Source organism: Bos indicus x Bos taurus, chromosome X (genome assembly GCF_003369695.1).
Source record: "Bos indicus x Bos taurus breed Angus x Brahman F1 hybrid chromosome X, Bos_hybrid_MaternalHap_v2.0, whole genome shotgun sequence".
NCBI classification, from domain to species: Eukaryota; Metazoa; Chordata; class Mammalia; order Artiodactyla; family Bovidae; genus Bos; species Bos indicus x Bos taurus.
This window is the reverse complement of record NC_040105.1, coordinates 42,858,068-42,879,200: the sequence shown is the minus strand read 5'-3', so window position 1 is coordinate 42,879,200 and position 21,133 is coordinate 42,858,068. Positions and strand designations below refer to the sequence as shown.

Genomic DNA, 21,133 nt, shown 5'->3' with positions numbered 1-21,133 from the left:
AGGTGGTGCTAGTGGTAAAGAACCCGCCTGCCAATGTAAGAGACCCTGGTTCAGTCCCTGGGTTGGGAAGATCCCCTGGAGGACGAAATGGCAACCCACTCCAGTATTCTTGCTTGGAGAATCCTCATGGACAGAGGAGTCCGGTGGGCTACAGTCCATGGGGTTTCAAAGAGTCGTACAAGACTGCGGTAACTTAGCACAGCACATCATAATTCAATGTTTACTTAATCCTTTCACAGAATTTTGTGAAAATAGATTATTAACACTTTCTGATACAGTTTTTTTAAAGTGCAAGTTTATAGAGCCATTCACAAAGATGGGGATTCTGAAAATTTCCAGGCAATTTCTCGCTTGTGTCAGGATTCTACTGTGTAAAATACATATTCAATAAGTGTGTTGCCCTGCTGGATAGAATATTACATAGATGCCCACTAAAATACTAGATTCTGCAATGATGGAAATGTTCCAGAGTGGTTTTCTCCAGTACAGCAGCCACTGGTCACTTGTGTTGAGAATTGAATACTTGAAATGTAGCTAATAAGACTGAGGACCTGAATTTTTCAATTTTGTCTCATTTTAATTGCTTTAAAGTCAAATGTAAGAAGCCACACATGGCTACTTCATTTTAATTGCTTTAAATTTAAAAATATTATGCAGCCATTAAAAAGAGAGAAATAATGCCATTTGTAGCAGCGTGGATGGACCTAGAGATTATCACACTGAGTGAAGTAAGCCAGACAAAGACAAATGCCATATGATATGACTTATGTGTGGAATCTAAAAAGAAAAACTACAAATGAACTTATTTACAAAACAGAAACAGACTCACAGACTTAGAGAACAAATTTATGGTTACCTTGTGGGGAAAGGTTGTGGGGAGGGATGGTTAGGAGTTTGGAAATTGACATGTACATACTGCTCTATTTAAAATGGATAACCAACAAGGTCTTAAATGTATAGCACAGGGAACTCGGCTCAATATTCTATAGTAACCTAAACGGGAAAAGAATCTGAAAAAGAGTAGATATGTGTATATATATTAATGTATTAACTGAGTCACTTTGCTATACCCTTGAAAATATCACAACATTGGTTTTTTTAATTGATGAATTAATTTTTTTACTTTACAATATTGTATTTGTTTTGCCATACATTGACATGAATCCGCCATGGGTGTACACGTGTTCCCCATCCTGAATCCCCCTCCCACCTCCCTCCCCATCCCATCCCCCAGGGTCATCCCAGTGCACCAGCCCCGAACACCCTGTCTCATGCATCAAACCTAGACTGGAGATTCGTTTCACATATGATAATATACATGTTTCAATGCCATTCTCCCATATCATCCCACCCTCGCCCTCTCCTTCAGAGTCCAAAAGACTGTTCTATACATCTGTGTTTCTTTTGCTGTCTCGCATACAGGGTTATCATTACCATCTTTCTAAATTCCATATATATGCGTTAGTATACTGTATTGGTGTTTTTCTTTCTGGCTTACTTCACTCTGTATAATAGGCTCCAGTTTCATCCACCTCATTAGAACTGATTCAAATGTATTCTTTTTAATGGCTGAGTAATACTCCAGTATGTACCACAGCTTTCTTATCCATTCATCTGCTGATGGACATCTAGGTTGCTTCCATGTCCTGGCTATTATAAACAGTGCTGCGATGAACATTGGGGTACACATGTCTCTTTCAATTCTGGTTTCCTCGGTGTGTGAAAATATCACAACACTGTTAATCAACTTTACTCCAATATGAAATTTAAAAGCTTAAAAAAAGAAAAAAAAATTCAAATGTACAAAAGCCACACATGCCTACTATATTGAACAGCACAATGCTAGAGTCTTACCACATTTACCCTCATCACAGCTCCTTTTCTTCCAAGAGGAGGCCAGGTAAGAACAGTCAGTACCTGAGACTGAGGGCAAAGGGAAGGGTGGACTGAAATGAGGACCTATATTACAGAAGATGAGAGGAAGCTTGTGCTGCAGGCAAAGGGGGAAAGTTCCATGTTTTTCCCTTAGGACAGTTCTTACTGTATCTACCCCTTTCCACCACATTGCAGCCTCCTAATCCTCCGCCTTTGCAGGACATTCTATTTAGGACTGTTACTGGGTTGGTGCATCACTTGAGCAAGTAATTTATCTTTTCCAAAGAACTGGATAGTGACCCACCATGGAGAACTTGCTGGTGCTAAGCTGCTTCCCTCTGTGACCACAGATATTTCTCCACATCTTGGCATTTAAATCTACTTTATTTCAACAAGTGAATAAACAGTAATTCCCTGTATGGCTCTATCAAGATGTGTCCAGTAGTTATGCTGATAATAGGCATTTCCATTGTTTTTAAGTTTTTGCTATTATATACGATGCTGCAATAAACAGCTTCTTCTGTATCACTCTGAAGATTTGAATAGAAGCATTTCTTTTTTATAAAATCTGTAACTTTTATCATTAATAAGGCTTCAGAACTATGTAAAATCATTTTGTCAATTATCTCTTTGTCCTGTGCTCATTAATTTTTTTCTGCATCTGTTGCAAATATTTTCTTCCAGTGCATCATTTTTAAAAAATGTGTTTAAGATGGTTTCATCCTACTAGGAAATATATCTACATGGGGCTTTTCTGGACCAACCATTCTTTTTCTCTGATCTTTGTCACTGGGTTCCAGATGTGTTTTTTTGTAGCACTCTATATAAAAGGGGCTTCCCCAGTGGCTCAGCAGTAAAGAATCCAATGCAGGTTGGATTCCTGGGTCAGGAAGATCCTCTGGAGGAGGGCATGGAGACCCACTCCAGTATTCGCGCCTGGGAAATCCCGTGGACAGAGGAGCCTGGTGGGTTACAATGCATGGGTGTCACAAAAGAATCAGACACAGCTTAGCGACTAAACAAAAAACCACTGAATATATTATTTCTAAATTATGTCGGAAAAAAAGATATGTTTATTATAAGATATACAAGAGTAGTCAAAACAGTTAAAATTGAAAATAAGAATTTCGAATATCTTTCTCCTCTATCCAGATGTGCAATCTAGGTGGGCATACTCCACTTTAGAGAACACAGATTCTATTTTCTAGTCCTTTAGAAGCACTTGTACTATTGTAACCCATGTGGCTATAATATGTATGTTTGATATTTGGTACAAGAGTCTCTCTTTGGCTTCCCAGGTGGTGCTAGTGGTAAAGAACCTGTCTGTCAATGCAGGAGACCTAAGAGACTTGGGTTTGATCCTTAAGTAAGGAAGATGCCCTAGAGGAGGGCATGGCACCCGCTCCAGTATTCTTGCCTGGAAAATCCCATGGACAGAGGAGCCTGGAGGGCTGCAGTCCATGGGATTGCAAAGTCACACAACACTGAAGCAACTTACTATGCACACACATCCTCTCTTCATTATTTTTCCTATAATTTTGTCCTTGGTAAATATCATTCTTCCAGATGAATGTGATCATCAGCTCAGCATTCCTCCTTCCACACTCCCACACTAAAAAAAGCTTCTCATGTATTATTTGATTCTAAATAGTCCTCTTTGCATGCATGTACTAAGTTATTTCAGTCATGTCCGAATCTGTGTGGCTCTATAGACTACAGCCCTCCAGGCTCCTCTGTCCATGGGACTCTCCAGGCAACAATATTGGAGTGGGTTGCCATGCCCTCCTCCAGGGCATTTTCCTGACCCAGGGTTCGAACCCACATCTCTTACATCTTCTGTGTTGGCAGGCAGGTTTTATTTTATTTTTTAAACCACTAGCGCCACCTGGGAATAGTCCTCTTTATCACGGACCATAGGTACAATATCTTCTCTTTTCTCCCTGAGGATGTTACTTGCCGCTTTGGGAGGTACTTCCTCTCTTTGTCTTTTTTTCCTTAGGGTTCCTTTTTGTTTGTTAGTTTGTTTCTGCTTTTGTCTGCTTCTTTTGTTAAAGGACTTTGTTAAATGTCTAGATGTCTTTGAATGCCTCTTTTTAAGAGTAAGGCTGGACCAAGTTAATCAGAAGTCCCCTGTGCATGGGCAGAACTCCTGAGCTTTCTACCTACAAATGACAGAAATACTACTGTCATCTCATGATTTGTCCTGGCATGAACAGGGCTCTTCTCTCTGCCTCTTGGTCCTTTGCTTCCTCCCAGTGCACCTGGGTGGTACAGAGGCCAAGCAGCGTCTCTGCCCAGGAAGCAGGGCCTCCACCCCAGCCAATTCAGCTGACTATGTGACCAGTGTGCCCTTGCTCTTTTCTCTTATCACATCCTGTCTTCTTTCTTGTCTTCTTATAACATGGTGATTCCTTAGCTATTTCTCTTGTATTCTTAAATCTTCTTAAATTCTCCGACAGACTTTAAACATTTCTTCTCCCTGTAGTTCAGTTTTTCTCAATGTTTTTTCTAGCCCCAGTACACCTGCTACTGCTGCTAAGTCACTTCAGTCATGTCCGACTCTGTGCAACCCCATAGACGGCAGTCCACCAGGCTCCCCTGTCCCTGGGATTCTCCAGGCAAGAACATTGGAGTGGGTTGCCATTTCCTTCTCCAATGCATGAAAGTGAAAAGTGAAAGGGAAGTTGCTCAGTCGTGCCCGACTCTTAGTGACCCCATGAACTGCAGCCTACCAGTCTCCTCCATCCATGGGATTTTCCAGGCAAGAGTACTGGAGTGGGGTGCCATTGCCTTCTCTGCAGTACGCCTGAGGGGCATGCAAGTGCCCCTCAATTCAGTGACCGACTAGGACGTTGATTCTCACAGATGCAAAGTGGGGAGGGTCATGAAGGGAGACAGAGAAGCAAATGCAGGTTCAAAGGTCTAGAGGTGTGCCTGCTCACACACAAGCTGGGGGCATTGCATATCCTCCAAGTTCTTTCTCTAGTCGTTATTCCTCATTTTGAAGCCCTCTCATTGGATTTTCTATACAACCTTTGTTCCAAGGTGTCCCACCATAATTTTGTTCAAACAACCCCAATTTCCTAGTAAATTATGGAGCAGAAAGAGTGGTACACTGTAGTAGGATCTTATTCTAACATTTAAAATTCTGCCCTGACATTTTCACCATTGCTCTGTTGTATTCTCTTGATAAAATTACATATCTTTTTTGTTCAGGAGGGGAATCAGATAAGCACATTTGTCCAGAATGAGTTGAAATTGTTTCCCAAGTTGTTCTGGAGGTGCTGTATGAAATGCTCTCTGCCCTGTCTACAGATAATTAAGAACTAGTTAGAATAAGTACATGTGCTCTATGTCACTTCAGTCATATCTGACTCTTTGCAGCCCTTCGGACTATAACCTCTCAGGCTCCTCTGTCCATGAGATTCTCCAGGCAGGAATATTGGAGTGGGTTGCCATACCCTCCTCCAGGGGATCTTCCTGACCCAGGGATCGAACCCACATCTCTTATGTCTCCTACATTGACAGACAGGTTCTTTATCTCTAGCGCCATCTAAGTGGCCCCTCATAAAATGTGAATGTTCAGTGCCTTCTATTTTACAGGAATAGACTAGCATGTCTTTGATACATCTTTGGTTTTATGTGATTTTTTGTGAAAAAAGAAATGGGGACACATGTGGTAACAGTAAGGGAAAATAAGATTTCGTTTAATGGTGGCCTGGATTAATTCATGATATCACATTGCTTCTTTGCAGAGAGGAACTTAGCATTTGAGTTTTTCACCAAATGTTGGCTCCTTCACTTTCCAAACATCAGTTTGATTTGCCTTCATATATTTAGAGTATAAGTTCTTATTTTCATCTTTTGGGCTTCTCAAATTGAAAACTGTATGCTTCATTGTAACTGCTATAGGTAATTTGATAGGGTGATGAATGTCTTTTTCCATTTTGTTTTTCTCCAAGATTACTGTGGAAGCATGATTATTGAAGGAGAGGAAGCTCCAGTTGCCTATGCATTGGATGATACTAAACCTGATGGCAGCTATCCTGCCATAATAGGGTAAGGCATGCTTGTGGTGGTGTGATGATCTTCCATATTGACAATATGTTCCTATACTATCAATAATTGTGTCCCAAACTTTGTTCAATAATTTTTTACCCAATGTCACTTTTCTCCAAATCCAGCAGTAAGAAAGATCTTATTGATTTTTTACAAATAATGTCTTCTGGTAATTCCCTGATAGTCCACTGGCTAGGACTCCACACTTTCATTACAGGGGACACAGGTTCGATCCCTGCTCAGGTCCTACAAGCCACATGGCAAGGCCAAAAAATAATTTTAAATAATATCTTACAATGGGTAACAATTTAGAAAGGAATTAAAATATCAGTAACATTTTAAAATGTGTTATACTAGTTTTCTTCTTCATGTTTGGCACTGGGTGTTGATATATTATGGTAAGCTATCTTTTGTGAAAGCATGATATGAAGATTTGACTTACGGTGTTCCACTAACAAGGCTTCTTGTGGAGGCTACATGAGCATCGATGGTACTTATGTGGGATGCTGAGATTTCCCATAAGAGAGAAGCCAAGGCCAGCCCAGTCCTCAGTTTGGTAGGGAAGAGCAACGTAGATATGGTTGTCATGGGGATGGAGAGGTGGTGATTACCTGGAGCAGCCAAAACTGAGAAGGATCTTAGGATATGTATGAGTTTATTTCAGAGAGAGCCAAAAGTCAAAAGAGGGAGATCAAAGCCAGTTGGTTAGTTGACAATCATAGGGCTGGAAATGGAGGCAGATTCTAGAAGGCTGGGCAATTGGGAGAAGCATATTGAAAACAGAACCAAAGAACAAGAACTGGATGGAACTGTAAAATCTCAGGCACATCTTAAATAGGCATTTGAGATCCAGAGTGTATTCCTATTGACCACCAGCCATATATGGGGAGATAGCTTAGTCATGGTATACCCCTAGGCAAAAATTATGACCAGTGATCTGTTTTTAGTCCCTTGAATTCCTAAAACTAGAAGGTATCTTTTAATGTCAGGAGTGTAACACGTAAATAGTAAAACATGGAACATAAAATAAGATAGTGTGTTGTTTGTTTCTTCTGGCTTACTTTTAACTTGTACACTAGGCATATGTGTAGCTATAGAAATGAGGCCAAGACGATAGCACCCATTGATTTCCCCCCATTTTCTTATTTGTTTGTTTTAGATTTATCCTTGCCCACAAAGCCAGAAAGCTGGCTCGTCTTACCAAGGAGGAAAGGTAAGGAAAAAAGTATCTGTTCTTTCTCCCTCCCTCTCTGCCTCCCTCCCTTCCTTCCTTTCCCCCTCTCTCCTTTCCTGCACCACCCCATACCCCTCTCCTTTTTTCCTCTGTTTCTTCTTTCTACCTACTTTCAACTTCACTTTAACTTTTTAACTTAAAGACTGCTTAATGTGTATTCCTAATATGACATGTCTGTTAAGTTTCATCATGAGGGTCTTGTAGAGAGGCACAAGGCTGATAATTGAAGAACCAAGTATTCAAAATAATATTTGTTGAGTTTATCATACATAAGATACCATGCAAGGAGCTATGGAGAATACAAAAATGGATATAGCCCAGGAGCTGAAAACTTACTGGGGGAGGAGATAACCAGGTAAATAAACGACCCCTTGCAGGGCACTCTGCCATACATCCTGCATGAATGACGCATAACAATGAAAAAGTATAGGTACAGACGGACTAGGTTCCTTGGAGGTGGCAATTTCTTTCAGCAATTGGTATTCACCACTACCAACTATTTATTCCCATACCACCCCTGATAACATGGTGTGCTTCTAGCATGGTGTGCGTGCTTAGTCATGTCTGACTCTGCAAGTCCAAAGACTGTAGCCTGCCAGGCTCTTCTGTCCATGGGATTTCCCAGGCAAGAATACTGGAGCAGGTTGCTGTTTCCTTCTCCAGGGCACATTCCCAACCCGGGGATCAGAGCCATGTCTCCTGTGTCTCCTGCTTTGGCAGGCAGATTCTTTACCACTGCGCCACCTTGGGAGCCTCCCTGATAACATATTTACCAACTAAGAGCCCCTGGAGGGCTTCCCAGGTGGCACTAGTGGTAAAGAACCCACCTGCCAATGCAGGAGATGCAGGAGACATGGGTTTGATCTCTGGGTCGGGAAGGTCCCCTGGAGAAGGAAATGGCAACCTACCTCAGTATTCTTGCCTGGGAAATACTATGGACAGAAGAGCCTGGTGGGCTACAGTCCATGGGGTCACAAAGAGTTGGACATGATGAGCATGCACGCACAAGAGCCCCTGGATACATTATGGCACACCCTCTCCTGCCTCCATTCTTAGCTCGCTGCTTTATGACTATTGCCACCACTGTGCTTGGCCAGGGCTATGGAGGGCTGATTGGACCACTTACCTAAAAATGTCCCCACTAGAATATTAAGATCCAAGGAGGGATGGATTGGGAGTTTGGAATTAGATGCAAACTCTTATACATAGAATGGATAGACAACAAGGTCCTGCTGTATAGCACAGGGAACTATACTCAATATCTGGTGATAAACCATAATGGAAAAGAATAGGAAAAAAAATGTACAAAAATTACATACAATAAAACATATTATAAACCAATAAGAAAGTAGTATTATCTGTAAATATTAATATTACAGTATTAAGTAAAATAAAATGTTGCAAAACAGTAAAAAGAAAAAAATCCATGAAAGTAGGAAGTTTTGTCTGGTTGGTTCACTGCTGAATCTCCAGTGCCTGGAACAGATCTTTTCCCAATATGTCTTTTGATCATATTTATGGCTTATTCATTTTATACTATAATAAATATTTAGCTTTTTATGAAGTTAGGTTGATCTGTTTTTAAAATCATTGCTTCTGAATGGTCTATCATGCATAGAAAAGACTTTCCCATTTCATTTCAAGATTGTTTTAAAGTACTCATTTTCAGTGCTTTTCTGTTTTCGTCTATTCTGTGTAAATCTTTGATCCTTCTGAAATATATTTTGGTGTAAGAAGTCACATAGGAGTCCAGTTTTGCTTCTTTCAGGGTAGCCATTTGTCCCAGTGCCATTTTATCAAATAATCTATCTTTTCTTCATGAGTTTAAAATGCCCACCTTTATGATTCTAAATTCCCTTATGTATTTGGTTCTATTTAATTTTCTTTGTTCTGTCTGACTATTCCTCTGCTTCTGCCAAATTAGTCCGTTTATGTAAAAAGAAATTAGAAAGAAAAAGTGAAAGAAAGAGAGATGGCAGGGTAGAAGGGAGGGAGGAAGGATGGAAGGAAGGAGGGATGGAAGAGAGGGAAGAAGGGAGGAGAAATTAGGAATTTTCTTTTTAAATTTATTTTATTGAAACATAGCTAATTTACAATGTTATGTTAATTTCTTCTGCACAGCAAACTGATTCAATTATACATATACTAGGCATCTTCATATATTTTTATTTGTAGAAAGAGTTCCTGTATTTAAAATAATAATAATGATAATAATACTAATACTTTTGAAAGTCATTGGCCTAACTTTATATCACCTGTAAGATCCCGTTTAACAATGCTATTCTCTAAAAATCAGAATGGAAATAAGTCTAATGTTGTACCTAAATTAACTAATTATAACTTTTGGCTTGTATCCGATTCCCCCATAAGACTAAATCTCTTAAGAGCTATCATTTATCAAGCATTATTACATATGTACCAGTTGTTGTGGAGATAGTGAGGGACAGGGCAGCCTGGAGTGCTGCATGCAGTCCATGAGGTCAAAAAGAGGCGGACACGACTGAGCAACTGAACAACAACCACCAGTTATTCACCTGGAAACTTTATATGCTTTCTACCCATGGTTCTCAAACTTAATCACCTAGAAGGTTTGTGAAAACACAGATGTGCCACTGCTGTTTCTGAATTGGCAGGTCTGGGATGAGATCTGAGAGTCTGCATTTCTGACAAGCTTCCAAATGATGCAGTTGCTACTGGTCCTGGGGCCACACTGTTTTACTGTGATTAGTGAAAAAATCAGGCAAGTTTGTGAACAAAACTAAAGGTCGAAGAGCTTAAGTAACCTGCTTAAGACTTCACAGCATGGAGGAGACAGAAGCAGAATTCAAAGTTGTTCTTTCTCCACTTTGCTCATTTCCTCTTAGTGGGATGAGGAGAGAAGGAGGGTAGCAGGAATCCTATCCTGGTCCTCCCAGAATCTCCAGTGCTTAGGAAATTGACAACAGGTACACAAGGTTTCCTTCGATGAATGAGTAAATTGCCCTGTGCCCCTGGTGATGCAGGCAATGCATCCCTTTCTTTTCATTATAACTTTTTGTGACCTCGTAGATTTCAGATACTGGAACTAAAATAAAGTGCCTTGTTTTGAAAAGTTAAAATCAAATGTCAAGTGGAAGCAAAAGTTCAGAGGCTCAGAATCTTTTTGAATGATGAGAATCATAGGTACCTCTTCCACTTTTGCTTCCTTCTTCATTTTCATTTATTTATTTTTTCTCCCATCTTCCCATAGGTTGAAGAAACTCTGTGACCTCTATGCAAAGGTTCTGGGCTCACAAGAAGCTTTGCACGTAAGGCTTCCCAACCCTTCCCTATGGGAGAGACATCTTGCTTTTCTTTTTCTCTTTTTCTTTCTTTTTTTTTTTTTCAACTTTGGCAGCACTATGCAGCATGTGGGATCTTAGTTCCCTGACCAGGGATTGCATCTGTGCACCCTGCAGTGGAAGCTGGGAATCTTAACCACTAGACCACCAGGGAAGTCCTGAGAGATCTTTCTTTGTTGTCTTGGGCCTAGCAGTGATGGGCTCATGCAAGTCAGGTTCTAGAGCTCATGTTTTTCTTGCTCTATTCTTGGAGGGCTGTGCACAACAGGGCTGGTCAACTTATGAGTTGTCCCAGAAGGGATGGACCCTGGCTAGTGGCAGCTTGAAAAGTGAAAGTGAGGTCACTCAGTCGTGTCTGACTCTTTGCAGCCCCATGGACTGTAGCCTACTAGGCTACTCTATCCATGGGATTTTCCAGGCAAGAGTACTGGAGTGAGTTGCCATTTTCTTCTCCAAGTGGCAGCTTAAGGACCCTGCAAACTAATGTGTTTTATGTGATGCTACCCTTGTCCCTGAGTTTAGAGCTCTTCCCGGAGCAGGGAAGCAATGCTGAATGGCTCAAGGTGAGCCTTAGCTGAGCTTCCTAGACATCTTTGCAGGTAGTTCTCCTCCCTTCCGCGTGGCTAAAGGTGGGATGATATGGGAGGCAGGGAAGTAGGGGCTTTTGGTGATAATCAAAGGACCTAATATGCCCATAACCAGTAACCATAACCACCACCCCCATCAATATTTAAAACAATGAGCTGACGTTTCCTTCCATTCACCAGACTGCTGGGTTTTAATGTTTTGACACGGATTACATCACCTTTTGAAAGCTATTATTAAATCCAGTTATCCATGAAGCATTTGAAGACAATGGAAAACAATGTACAAATGAGCGGTTAAAGCATAAGGAAAATCTAATGAAGGGGCTAAGAATATTTAACTTGTTAAGCCTCTTAAATCCAAATCTCTGCACCACACATCATGACCTACTTGAACAGCTCCGTGGCTTCATCTTATCCCTTGAACATTTATTTTGCTCAACTTTGCAATGGCTGATTTCCTCCTAGTCAAAAGTTGTTGTGGTTTTTGAATTCGTCATTTATGTTCATCCTTTTAAAGCAAGAGTTACTTGTTATAGGTGAAACACATGCTCTTGAAGCTTCAAAGAATTTGTCCACAACAAATGAACAAGAATGACAAATTGATTGGTTTGGAGAGAAACATAATAATAATGAAGAATGGGTTTTGTTTCATTTTTCACTGTCATACACCATTTAACAAGATTAAATATAAGCATAGCCTCTGGACACAAGGATACTATGAGTGAGGTAGCAAAATCCAAACTCTATGCATGTTAAAAATTAATCCTGTCACATCTGCTGAAATTGGCTGGTCTTTCTATTTAAAAATTACAGTTCAAGATATTTCTCCCTGGTAGATACTCAAGCTTTATTGAAGTTACGTTCTGAGACACCCTCAGGCTGAGGCAGTGCAAAGCTGAGGTTCCTCCAACCACCTGTGAGATGGTTGTTTGGGGAACCCCAGTGGGAGGGAAAAGCAGTTCTCAAAATCCCAAAAAGCTGATCATTTTTAACAGGGGAACAGTCTCTTTTTCATAGAAAAATATGTAAAATTAATTTCTGATGATAAAAATGAGTTGTTTGCTCTTGGCATAGAGAGTGGCAGTTGCTTTGGCATTTGTCCTGGGATCAGGGAAAGGTGAAACATGAAGTCCAAGCTTTCTTCTGATTGGCTGACTGGATATAGGCAGAGAAGCATGCTTGTAAGGTGGTTATCACACTCAGATGCAGAGAGGGAAGAGGGCTGGGCCAGAGGCATCAGAGCCACTTATACCTAGCAGAAAGGGCTTGTGCCCTTTTGTTCATTGTTACAAATAGCTATCCAAAGTCCCATGTGTGACTACAATTGTTTTAAATGAAACATCTTTTCCAAATCTCTTTTTACAATTAACATTTTTCTCTTAAGACTTGCCATGCTGATTTTATTAACAACTTTTCAAAATAATGCTTAATGATAACACTTATGTTTACTTTTTTTTAGTACAACTTGAAGTTCACAAAACCTCAGCTAATGTTTTGCCTGTTCATGGCAAAAACATATTTTTCAGGCTGATCGTTGCCTGTATGTATTGCCATCAATGGGCTTCAGCTGGTAAAGAATCTGCCTGCAATGCAAGAGACCCCAGTTCGATTCCTGGGTCAGGAAGTTCCCATGGAGAAGGGATAGGCTACCCACTCCAGTATTCTTGGGCTTCCCTTGTGGCTCAGCTGGTAAAGAATCTGCCTGCAATTCAGGAGACCTGTGTTTGATCCCTGGGTTGGAAAGATCACCTGGAAGAGGGCATGGCAACCTACTCCAGTATTCTTGCCTGGAGAATCCCCATGGACAAAGGAATCTGGCGTACTACAGTCCATAGGGTCTCAAAGAGTCAGACATAACTGAGTGACTAAGCACAGCACAGCACTCCACGTTTCCATCAACACAATTGCCTACATCCCATGAAAACATTAAGTCGTCTGTCCTGGCTTCTCTTAACAAAGTTGACTTGCACCAAAAATGTGAATCTGGTCATTCTTTTTACTTAACAGGAAGTCTTTCTACTTTTTTTCCCTCCTCCTTACTCTAGTAAGCATAAATCCTTTTTCAAACTTGTCCTGAAACTATTAGGCACTAAAGCTTCTTAACACCTAAGACCACTTTAAACATGAGCTAGACAATTGCAATTTATGAACGGTACCTGGGACATGAATGAAGCAAGTGTGAAAACTAAGTCAGAATTTCTTAGAAGTTTATAACCAAGGACATTTACATGTCCAAAGTCATATCTCTAAAAACATCATAACAATAAAGCTTTATTTTAGACATAGGGCTTTCCTGATAGCTCAGTTGATAAAGAATTTGCCTGCAGTGCAGAAGACCCCCCCTTTGATTCCTGAGTCAGGAAGATCCACTGGAGAAGGGATGGGCTGCCCACTCCAGTATTCTTGGGCTTCCATTGTGGTACAGCTGGTAAAGAATCTGCCTGCAATGCAGGAGACCTGGATTCGATCCCTGGGTTGGGAAGATCCCCTGGAGAAGGGAAAGGTTACCCACTCCAGTATTCTGGCCTGGAGAATTCCATGGACTGTATAGTCCATGGGGTCGCAAAGAGTTGGACACAACTGAGTGACTTTCGCTTTAGATATATGTTGGTTCTCCAGTATGAAGCCTACCGTGATGTGTTTGATTTATTCTGGATGAGATCACTTCCTTTGATTCTTCTCTGAGTTTTTGTCACTCTGCCTTGCAGCCAGTGCACTATGAAGAGAAGAACTGGTGTGAGGAGCAGTACTCCGGAGGCTGCTACACTTCCTACTTCCCTCCTGGGATCATGACTCAATATGGAAGGTAGAGTAAAAGTGGGCTCAGTTCTAACTGAAATTCCCTGAATCTGAATCCATAACTCTAAGAAGGTTCATGTAGCTCTTCTCCCTTGTTTCTTATAAATGCTGGGGGAAAATAATCCCCAAATCTCTGGGTTCCTTTGTATCTTGTGAATCTCACTACTGAAGTCATTGCAATGCCACATCATGGTGGCACTTTGGACTCTGAATTCCTCTGAAGGAGCAATCCCAATCAATAGAACCAAAGAAGACTGCAGCCTAAGATTAGGAATTAGATAGGGGGTTCATGTATATTGTCAGAAGAACTGTCTTTATAGCAAGTGTAGGGCTCAGTGAAACTTCCTCAAATGGTACCACATAAGTGCCAACATGGGTACAGCATTATAAAAACAACTTGAGTTCTAGACTGGGGATAAAGGGACTTGGATTCCACTCCTGATTCTACCAATAACCAACTTTTCCATCCTGGACAGGCCACTTGTCTCTGAACCTTGTTTTCCTTATCAGGTGTATGAGAAAACACAAGGTAGCATACAGTAGACAAGAATCAGTATATTAATGAGAGCATACTTTCTTTAAACATCTTTATTGGGATATAATTCACATACCATTACTTTGCCAACAAAGGTCTGTCTAGTCAAAGCTATGGTTTTTCCAGTGGTCATGTATGGATGTGAGAGTTGAACTATAAAGAAAGCTGAGCACAGAAGAATTGACGCTTTTGAACTGTGCTGTTGGAGAAGACTCTTGAGAGTCCCTTGGACTGCAAGGAGATCCAACCAGTCCATCCTAAAGGAGATCAGTCCTGGGTGCTCATTGGAAGGACTGATGTTGAAGCTGAAACTCCAATACTTTGGCCACATGATGGGAAGAACTGATTCACTGGAAAAGACCCTGATGCTGGGAAAGATTGAAGGCAGGAGGAGAAGGGGATGACAGAGGATGAGATGGGTGGATGGCATCACTGACTCGATGAACATGAGTTTGAGTAGCTCCAGGAGTTGGTGATGGACAGGTAGGCCTGGCATGCTGCAGTCCATGGGGTTGCAAAGAGTTGGACACAACTGAGCGACTGAACTGAATTCACATACAATAAAATTCACCCATTCAAAATACATAATTCAATGGCTTTAGCATTTTATAGTGTTGTGCAGGCAAGTATGAATCATTAGTGTTTAGTTTATTGTAGTTAACAAGGTATGAATTAATAATACAGCAGTAACTATTGACCGTTAGAGTAATACTAAACCAAGAGATCATTTGGTACCAAGAGCTCAATCTAAACAGAATAGGAAATGTAGAGTGATGAGTAAAAGCCTGAGTATGCAACAGGAAAAAAAGAAAGGGTGTGAGTAAATGTAAATGGCTAATCAATCTGTGAAAACCAGTCAAAGAAGGATTAAAACCTGCTTGTGAGAAGATACGTAGTGGCTTTGGTTAGCACTGTCCCATCCTCCTGAAGATGGCAAAATATCATCTACGAGATCATTCTGTGGTAAAAGGGCACCACCTGATTAGTTACTGGGTCAATAAACTAATTTTTGTATATGCTGATTGTAGACTATGTCAGTAATAATTGTTTCATTCATCACTTATTACCTGTGTGCCAACTATTTGCCAAGCATTCTGCTAAAAACTTCAGTATAGGCAGACCTTGAAGATATTGAGGGTTCAGTTCCAGACCACTACAATAAAGTGAGTCATACAATTTTTGTTTTTTGGTTTCCTAGTGCATTGTTTCCTTGTTAGTACAGTGATGAGTATCCCTACCTGTCAGGTGGGAGACCGGGGTTACATTACCCGAAGCAGAGGTGAGCTCTTTTGAAGCTTCCCAGGTGGCACTGTGGTAAAGAGTCTGCCTGCAATGCAGGAGACTCTGGTTCGATCCCTGGGTTGGGAAGATCCCCTGGAGGAGGGCCTGGAAACCCACTCCAGTATTCTTGCCTGGAAAACCCTTCTTGAATACCCTTAGGCTCTGCAACCCGTGCTGGCTATGGATAATTCCAGATGATGCTGTGTATTGTTATCAGGATTCTAGTCTTTTATAATATCTTCTAGTGTCCTCCTGGGTTTTTTTTTTCTTGATGGCTGCAATAAGGGTAGGTGAAAGAAAACCCACCAATTCAAGCCAACTCGTTTTGTTTTCTCTGAAAGGTCCAGTGGTGTACAGTGTTGTCTAAGAGTGAGGGTATTAGCTCTGGACATCCACATCCATTATCTGGAATATAATGGAAACATGGAATAGGATGAATAATGCCATATTGATGGTGCCCTCCTTATGGTATTTTTGTCAGGGTAACAGCAAACAGTCCCTCTTAGAAACCAAGTGCTGTGACCTTCTGTCCTATTATGTAGCATATGGGCTTCTTGTTGTTACTGTTGCTTAGTCACTTAGTTATATCCGACTCTTTGCAACCCCATGGACTATAGCCTACATAGCTCCTCTGTCCATGGGGATTCTCCAGACAAGAATACTGGAGTGGGTTGCCATTTTCTCCTCTAGGGGATCTTCCTGATCCAGGGATCAAACCTGCATCTCTTACATTTCCTGCATTGCAGGGGGATTCTTTACCACTAAGCCACCAGGAAGCCCACGGCAATTTTCTTTAGTGGAGGCAATAGCCAAACAGTGCTGACATCAGAAGACTACCTTTCAGCAGCTGGAAGTAAGTCCTTCATTCTTGAAGGAAGGTCTAGGTGGACCTAATGTCCACCATAGTTCCTGTACCTCCATATTCTCATCTGCAAAATGAGGATAATGATAGTATTGACTTCATAGGGTTGTGGTAAAGATTAATGCACTTAGAGGAGCGCTTGGTGCCCCCCAAAATGTTAACTGCTTATCATTTAATGCAATAAAACTCTTCACACTGATAAAGTGCTCAGTGAATGGTTATTGTGGAGCCATAGTGATATGCACAGATTTGTTGAATGTTACTGGTAAGAAAGGTTTTAAAAATCAGTGGATCATGCCCCTTAAGGGATGGGGAAGCTGGAGCTCAGTGAGAGGACACTTTGCCAAATTCACTGGTGGAATGACCAGGTGGGAAACTGGGGTACGAGTCTCCTTGTTCAAACCTGGTGAATCATAAAAGGAGCTTATCCATGACCAGGCACATATAGTTTCTCACTTCATGTACTCAAAGCAAATGCTTCTTTTACCTCGGCTGATGGCAGCCCCTTTACCTGTAAGCTCTTGGTGCAGGAAGGAATTTTGGATTTTATTCCACTTTTGTCTGTGACAAAGATCATGCAAGAACTGAAGGAAACTATGAACCTCATTCCAAAATTGCCATTGGACCTCCTGACATTTAAAATCTGAGGAAAGTGACCAGCCATGGTCTTTGTAGGAAGGCTCTCTTCTGGCTCTCTGAGACTGACCACTTTTATCTCTTTGCTTTCTTTTCAAGGGTTCTACGCCAGCCAGTGGGCAGGATTTACTTTGCAGGCACAGAGACTGCCACACACTGGAGTGGCTACATGGAGGGGGCTGTGGAGGCTGGCGAGAGAGCGGCCCGAGAGGTGGGGCCTGAGGTCATGCGCTGTGGAGAAGGAAGTAACTCAGGGTCCTGACAAGCAGGTTAAAGATGTCTGAGATCCTGGAGGCCAACTGCCCATTAACCCCCATCTGAAAAACCACAAAACACCCTTTTAACAGTAGTCTTGGGTGAAATGAACACCTTAACCCCAAAGTAATGAGTCCAAGGTAAAAAGACTCCATGGGGCAAAATATCACCATGGCTATACTTGAGAGAGAACCTCGGTCTAATATTATGAAACCAAACATGTTTACCCTAGGACTCAGAATTCATTTATGTATTTTCTGACAGTTCCTCTGGTCTCATCCCTATTAAGGCATGTTTGCAGCTACTAAGATTTATTGTGAGTCTAATGATTGTGCTTAGTCTCTTAGTCGTGTCTGACTCGGTGCGACCCTATGGACTATAGCCTACCAGGCTCCTCTGTCCTTGGAATTCTCCAGGCAAGAATACTGGAGTGGGTTGCCATGCCCTCCTCCAGGGCATCTTCCCAACCCAGGGATCGAACCTGAGTCTCCTGTGTTGCAGGCAGATTCCTTACCACTGAGCCACCAGGGAACCCCAAGATGCCACAGATGAAAGATCTTTTGGACATTTTTTGAAGGTTCAGTGGACTACACTGGCTTTTACCCTGGAGTGTATAATGGATATCCCAAAAGACATTGTTAGTCTGTATTTAAAGAGCAGATTAGGAGATTAAGAGAAAGATTAGTAGATTGGGAGAAAGACAGTGTTGTTTTTGTTATTCACCAACATGCTCTTTCTTTTCAGATCCTGCATGCCATGGGCAAGATCCCAGAGGATGAAATCTGGCTGCCTGAACCAGAGTCTGTGGTAGGTTCTATTTTATTTCATGAATTAATTTCTTTCCTTTGAGAACAGTTATTTGCAAATAGAACACACTTGTATATATTCACAGACCCTCCCCTTAGTGATTCAGCCCATGGATGTTTAAAGGGATGTCATGGGTTAGGGCAGAGGTGAGGGATTTAGAAGACCTTTGATAAATTTGTAGTTGCCACATGCCTTGCAAATTATTAGGAAAAAGTATTTTTTTGGTCTGGTGAGATTACTCAGAGAGTTCTAGGCTTATTAAGAACTCAATAAAGGTCTCTTGAATAAATCTCTAACCTGGTGATAGGGTGGAGGAAATGAAGGGAAGATAAGTCAGTATACTCTGTTCAGAGGGCAAATAAGTGGAATGAAACAGAGCAGATTTAAATTAAAAATGCATTTTCAATATGCCTATCATTTTGTAATAAGACCCCAGGAGATTTTCCTGACTGGAAGGAAGGATACGTAGAGGGATAGAGTGAAATGCATAAAGTTACTCGTCTATCAGGTAGAAGGTCAAAGGCAATAGCCTGGCCACCCTGAAGTCTTTCTCTTAGTGCTTCTGTCAGAGATGGGATTGAGGACTGAGTGGACCATAGATCAATTCACTCAACACATATTTATTGTGCAACCTGCCACTGGCACAATACTTATTGTGCCATCAGCCACTGGGATAATGGTACAACCGCACTTTCAGAGCTCAGCACGTGGTGGGGAGAAGAGATGACAACCAAAAAGCCCCATGTGCGATAAAGATGACATGCTGAGAATGTAAAAAGAGAGTCAACTTAGCTTGGGGGCACTGGAAAGGCTCCTGGAGGAAGTGAGGGGGAAACTGAGGCTTGAAGTTAGTGGTCAGAGTTAGCTAATTCAAGGGCCCCGTGGTTGAAGAGCATCACTGACTCAAAGGACATGAACTTGGGCAGACTCTGGGAGTTGATGAAGGACAGGGAGGCCTGGCATGCTGCAGTCCATGGGGTCGCAGAGAGTCGGGCATGACCAAGCAACTGAACAACAACAACCGGTGGGGAATGGAGATGAATGTTCTGAGCGAAGGGAGTGTGATGTTTCATGGCCTGGAGGTTGGCAAATGTGAGTCACATTCAGAGAACTGGGGGAATACAGACTTCTTGGAGCAAGGTGCACAAGCCCTGTACTGACACCAAGTATTCTCTGACCCCAGGATGTCCCTGCGAAGCCCATCACCACCACCTTCTTGCAAAGGCATTTGCCCTCCGTGCCAGGCCTGCTGAAGCTGATTGGATTGACCACCATCTTTTCAGCAACTGCTCTCGGCTACCTGGCCCACAAGAGGGGGCTCCTGGTGCGAATCTAAAGAGAGGGCATCTGTAACCACACCCTGGTGTGTGGGTTTGGGGGAAGGCATTGTAATAAAGTTCCACAAAGATGCAAAGAATGTAGAGTGAGGCGGCGAGCATGATGATCAGTCAGACTTTCTGACCACAGGATACACAGTCTCTTTCTCCATTTTGACACCTGTGTATTGTCTAGTACCTAGCTTAGCACTGTCTCACCCACTTCCAAGTTCACTGGCTCCAGAATCTTTACAGTAGTTAAATTGGCTTGTGAAAGGTCCTTGCTATCCTACTATACATTGCCCAGGCACACACACACACACACACACACACACACACCCCCACACACACACTACTTTTTTCTTACCTCTATGGCTTTGTGCTTGTCCTTCCTCTTTCCTGTAATGTCCACAACCTTCCAGGTTCTCTGCATTTGTCCTTAGAATCCCATATTGTTACAGCTGGAAGAACTTAGACACCATCCAACCCTTACTTTCTATTTTAGAGTTGAGCAAACTGAAGCGGAGAGAGGAGGAACTTAATGGCTCAGTGTCCACAATAAGCCACTGATATTTTGGTGACTAGGACACAGGTCCATTGCTTTATCCCATCTCTCAGGATGGATTGCCCAATCACCCTTCTCTACTCCCTGCCAAGGTCGCTGTGTTCCCTTGGGTAGGTTTACTCTGTACTAAGCTGTTTTGTGCTGCTCAGATGCTACTACTCAGTATATATCCTTAAGTCTTACCGTCTTGCGCAGTGTGCCTTCAGCTCATTTTACTTTTTTTTCATGGTAAGAGTTCTTGTCTTTTCTTCCTTTTGTATCCTCCACTGAATCTGGATACAAAGGTTGGTGCACATTTGGGTAATTCAAATAAAGTTGATTGACCAGATGTCTGTTGTCTTTTCTTTCTGGGTAATGACTTTCAGGGTTTTGATAGATCAAATCAAGATTCAGTATTAGGCATATAATTGAGGCTTAAAAGCATTTAGTCAAAATTTCCTTGAAGCTCAGATGATGCATGCATTTTGATTGTGTGATCCATCATGGGTGGCGTCTATGTGAGCACTTGGCAAGTGATTTATAATAATATGATAAGGATGCTAAAAGACAAAGCTCCTTGTTTCTGCCCCCCAAAAGTCTGTCAAAATAATTGACATATTAATAAGCAAGATGCTTTAACAATTAAGATAATTGTAATATTTCAGTTGACCTTTCATATGCCTGTTAGTGCAAAGCTTTTTACTAGGTACACTCATTAATTTAAAACCACAGTTCCACAGTCCATTAAATCCTATTTGAACTACTTTTTTTCAACTCCCAAGGTCAGCTTTTATCAGGATATATGTTAAATCCATAAATGACAATTCTCACATGCTCCTTTAGAAAATGAATGTTATTATTCTTAGCATAAATGACATTTAAGAAATCTCCCAGGATTAATCAATAATAATATAGTTTCTGATTTTGCAGTGACATTTACACTTGTGAATTTGTAGGAACTTTAGAGACTAAATGAGGAGATGAAAAAACCAACTAAGACTTATGAAGTGATTTCCCTAGCAG

At 41.5% G+C, this 21,133-nt stretch overlaps 1 protein-coding gene across 1 annotated transcript in view; it reads left to right on the top strand.

The window, feature by feature from the left end:
* The window catches only part of MAOB (monoamine oxidase B), a 122,004-nt gene extending 101,545 nt beyond the window's left edge, over nucleotides 1-20,459 (top strand). The window contains exons 9-15 of the mRNA XM_027533539.1: nucleotides 5,838-5,934; nucleotides 7,094-7,147; nucleotides 10,398-10,455; nucleotides 13,784-13,881; nucleotides 17,288-17,399; nucleotides 18,188-18,250; nucleotides 19,434-20,459. Coding sequence (XP_027389340.1) covers nucleotides 5,838-5,934; nucleotides 7,094-7,147; nucleotides 10,398-10,455; nucleotides 13,784-13,881; nucleotides 17,288-17,399; nucleotides 18,188-18,250; nucleotides 19,434-19,586 — 635 coding nt within the window. The 3' untranslated portion in view covers nucleotides 19,587-20,459. The remainder of the gene's footprint in view (nucleotides 1-5,837; nucleotides 5,935-7,093; nucleotides 7,148-10,397; nucleotides 10,456-13,783; nucleotides 13,882-17,287; nucleotides 17,400-18,187; nucleotides 18,251-19,433) is intronic.
* Nucleotides 20,460-21,133: the final 674 nt, after the last annotated feature.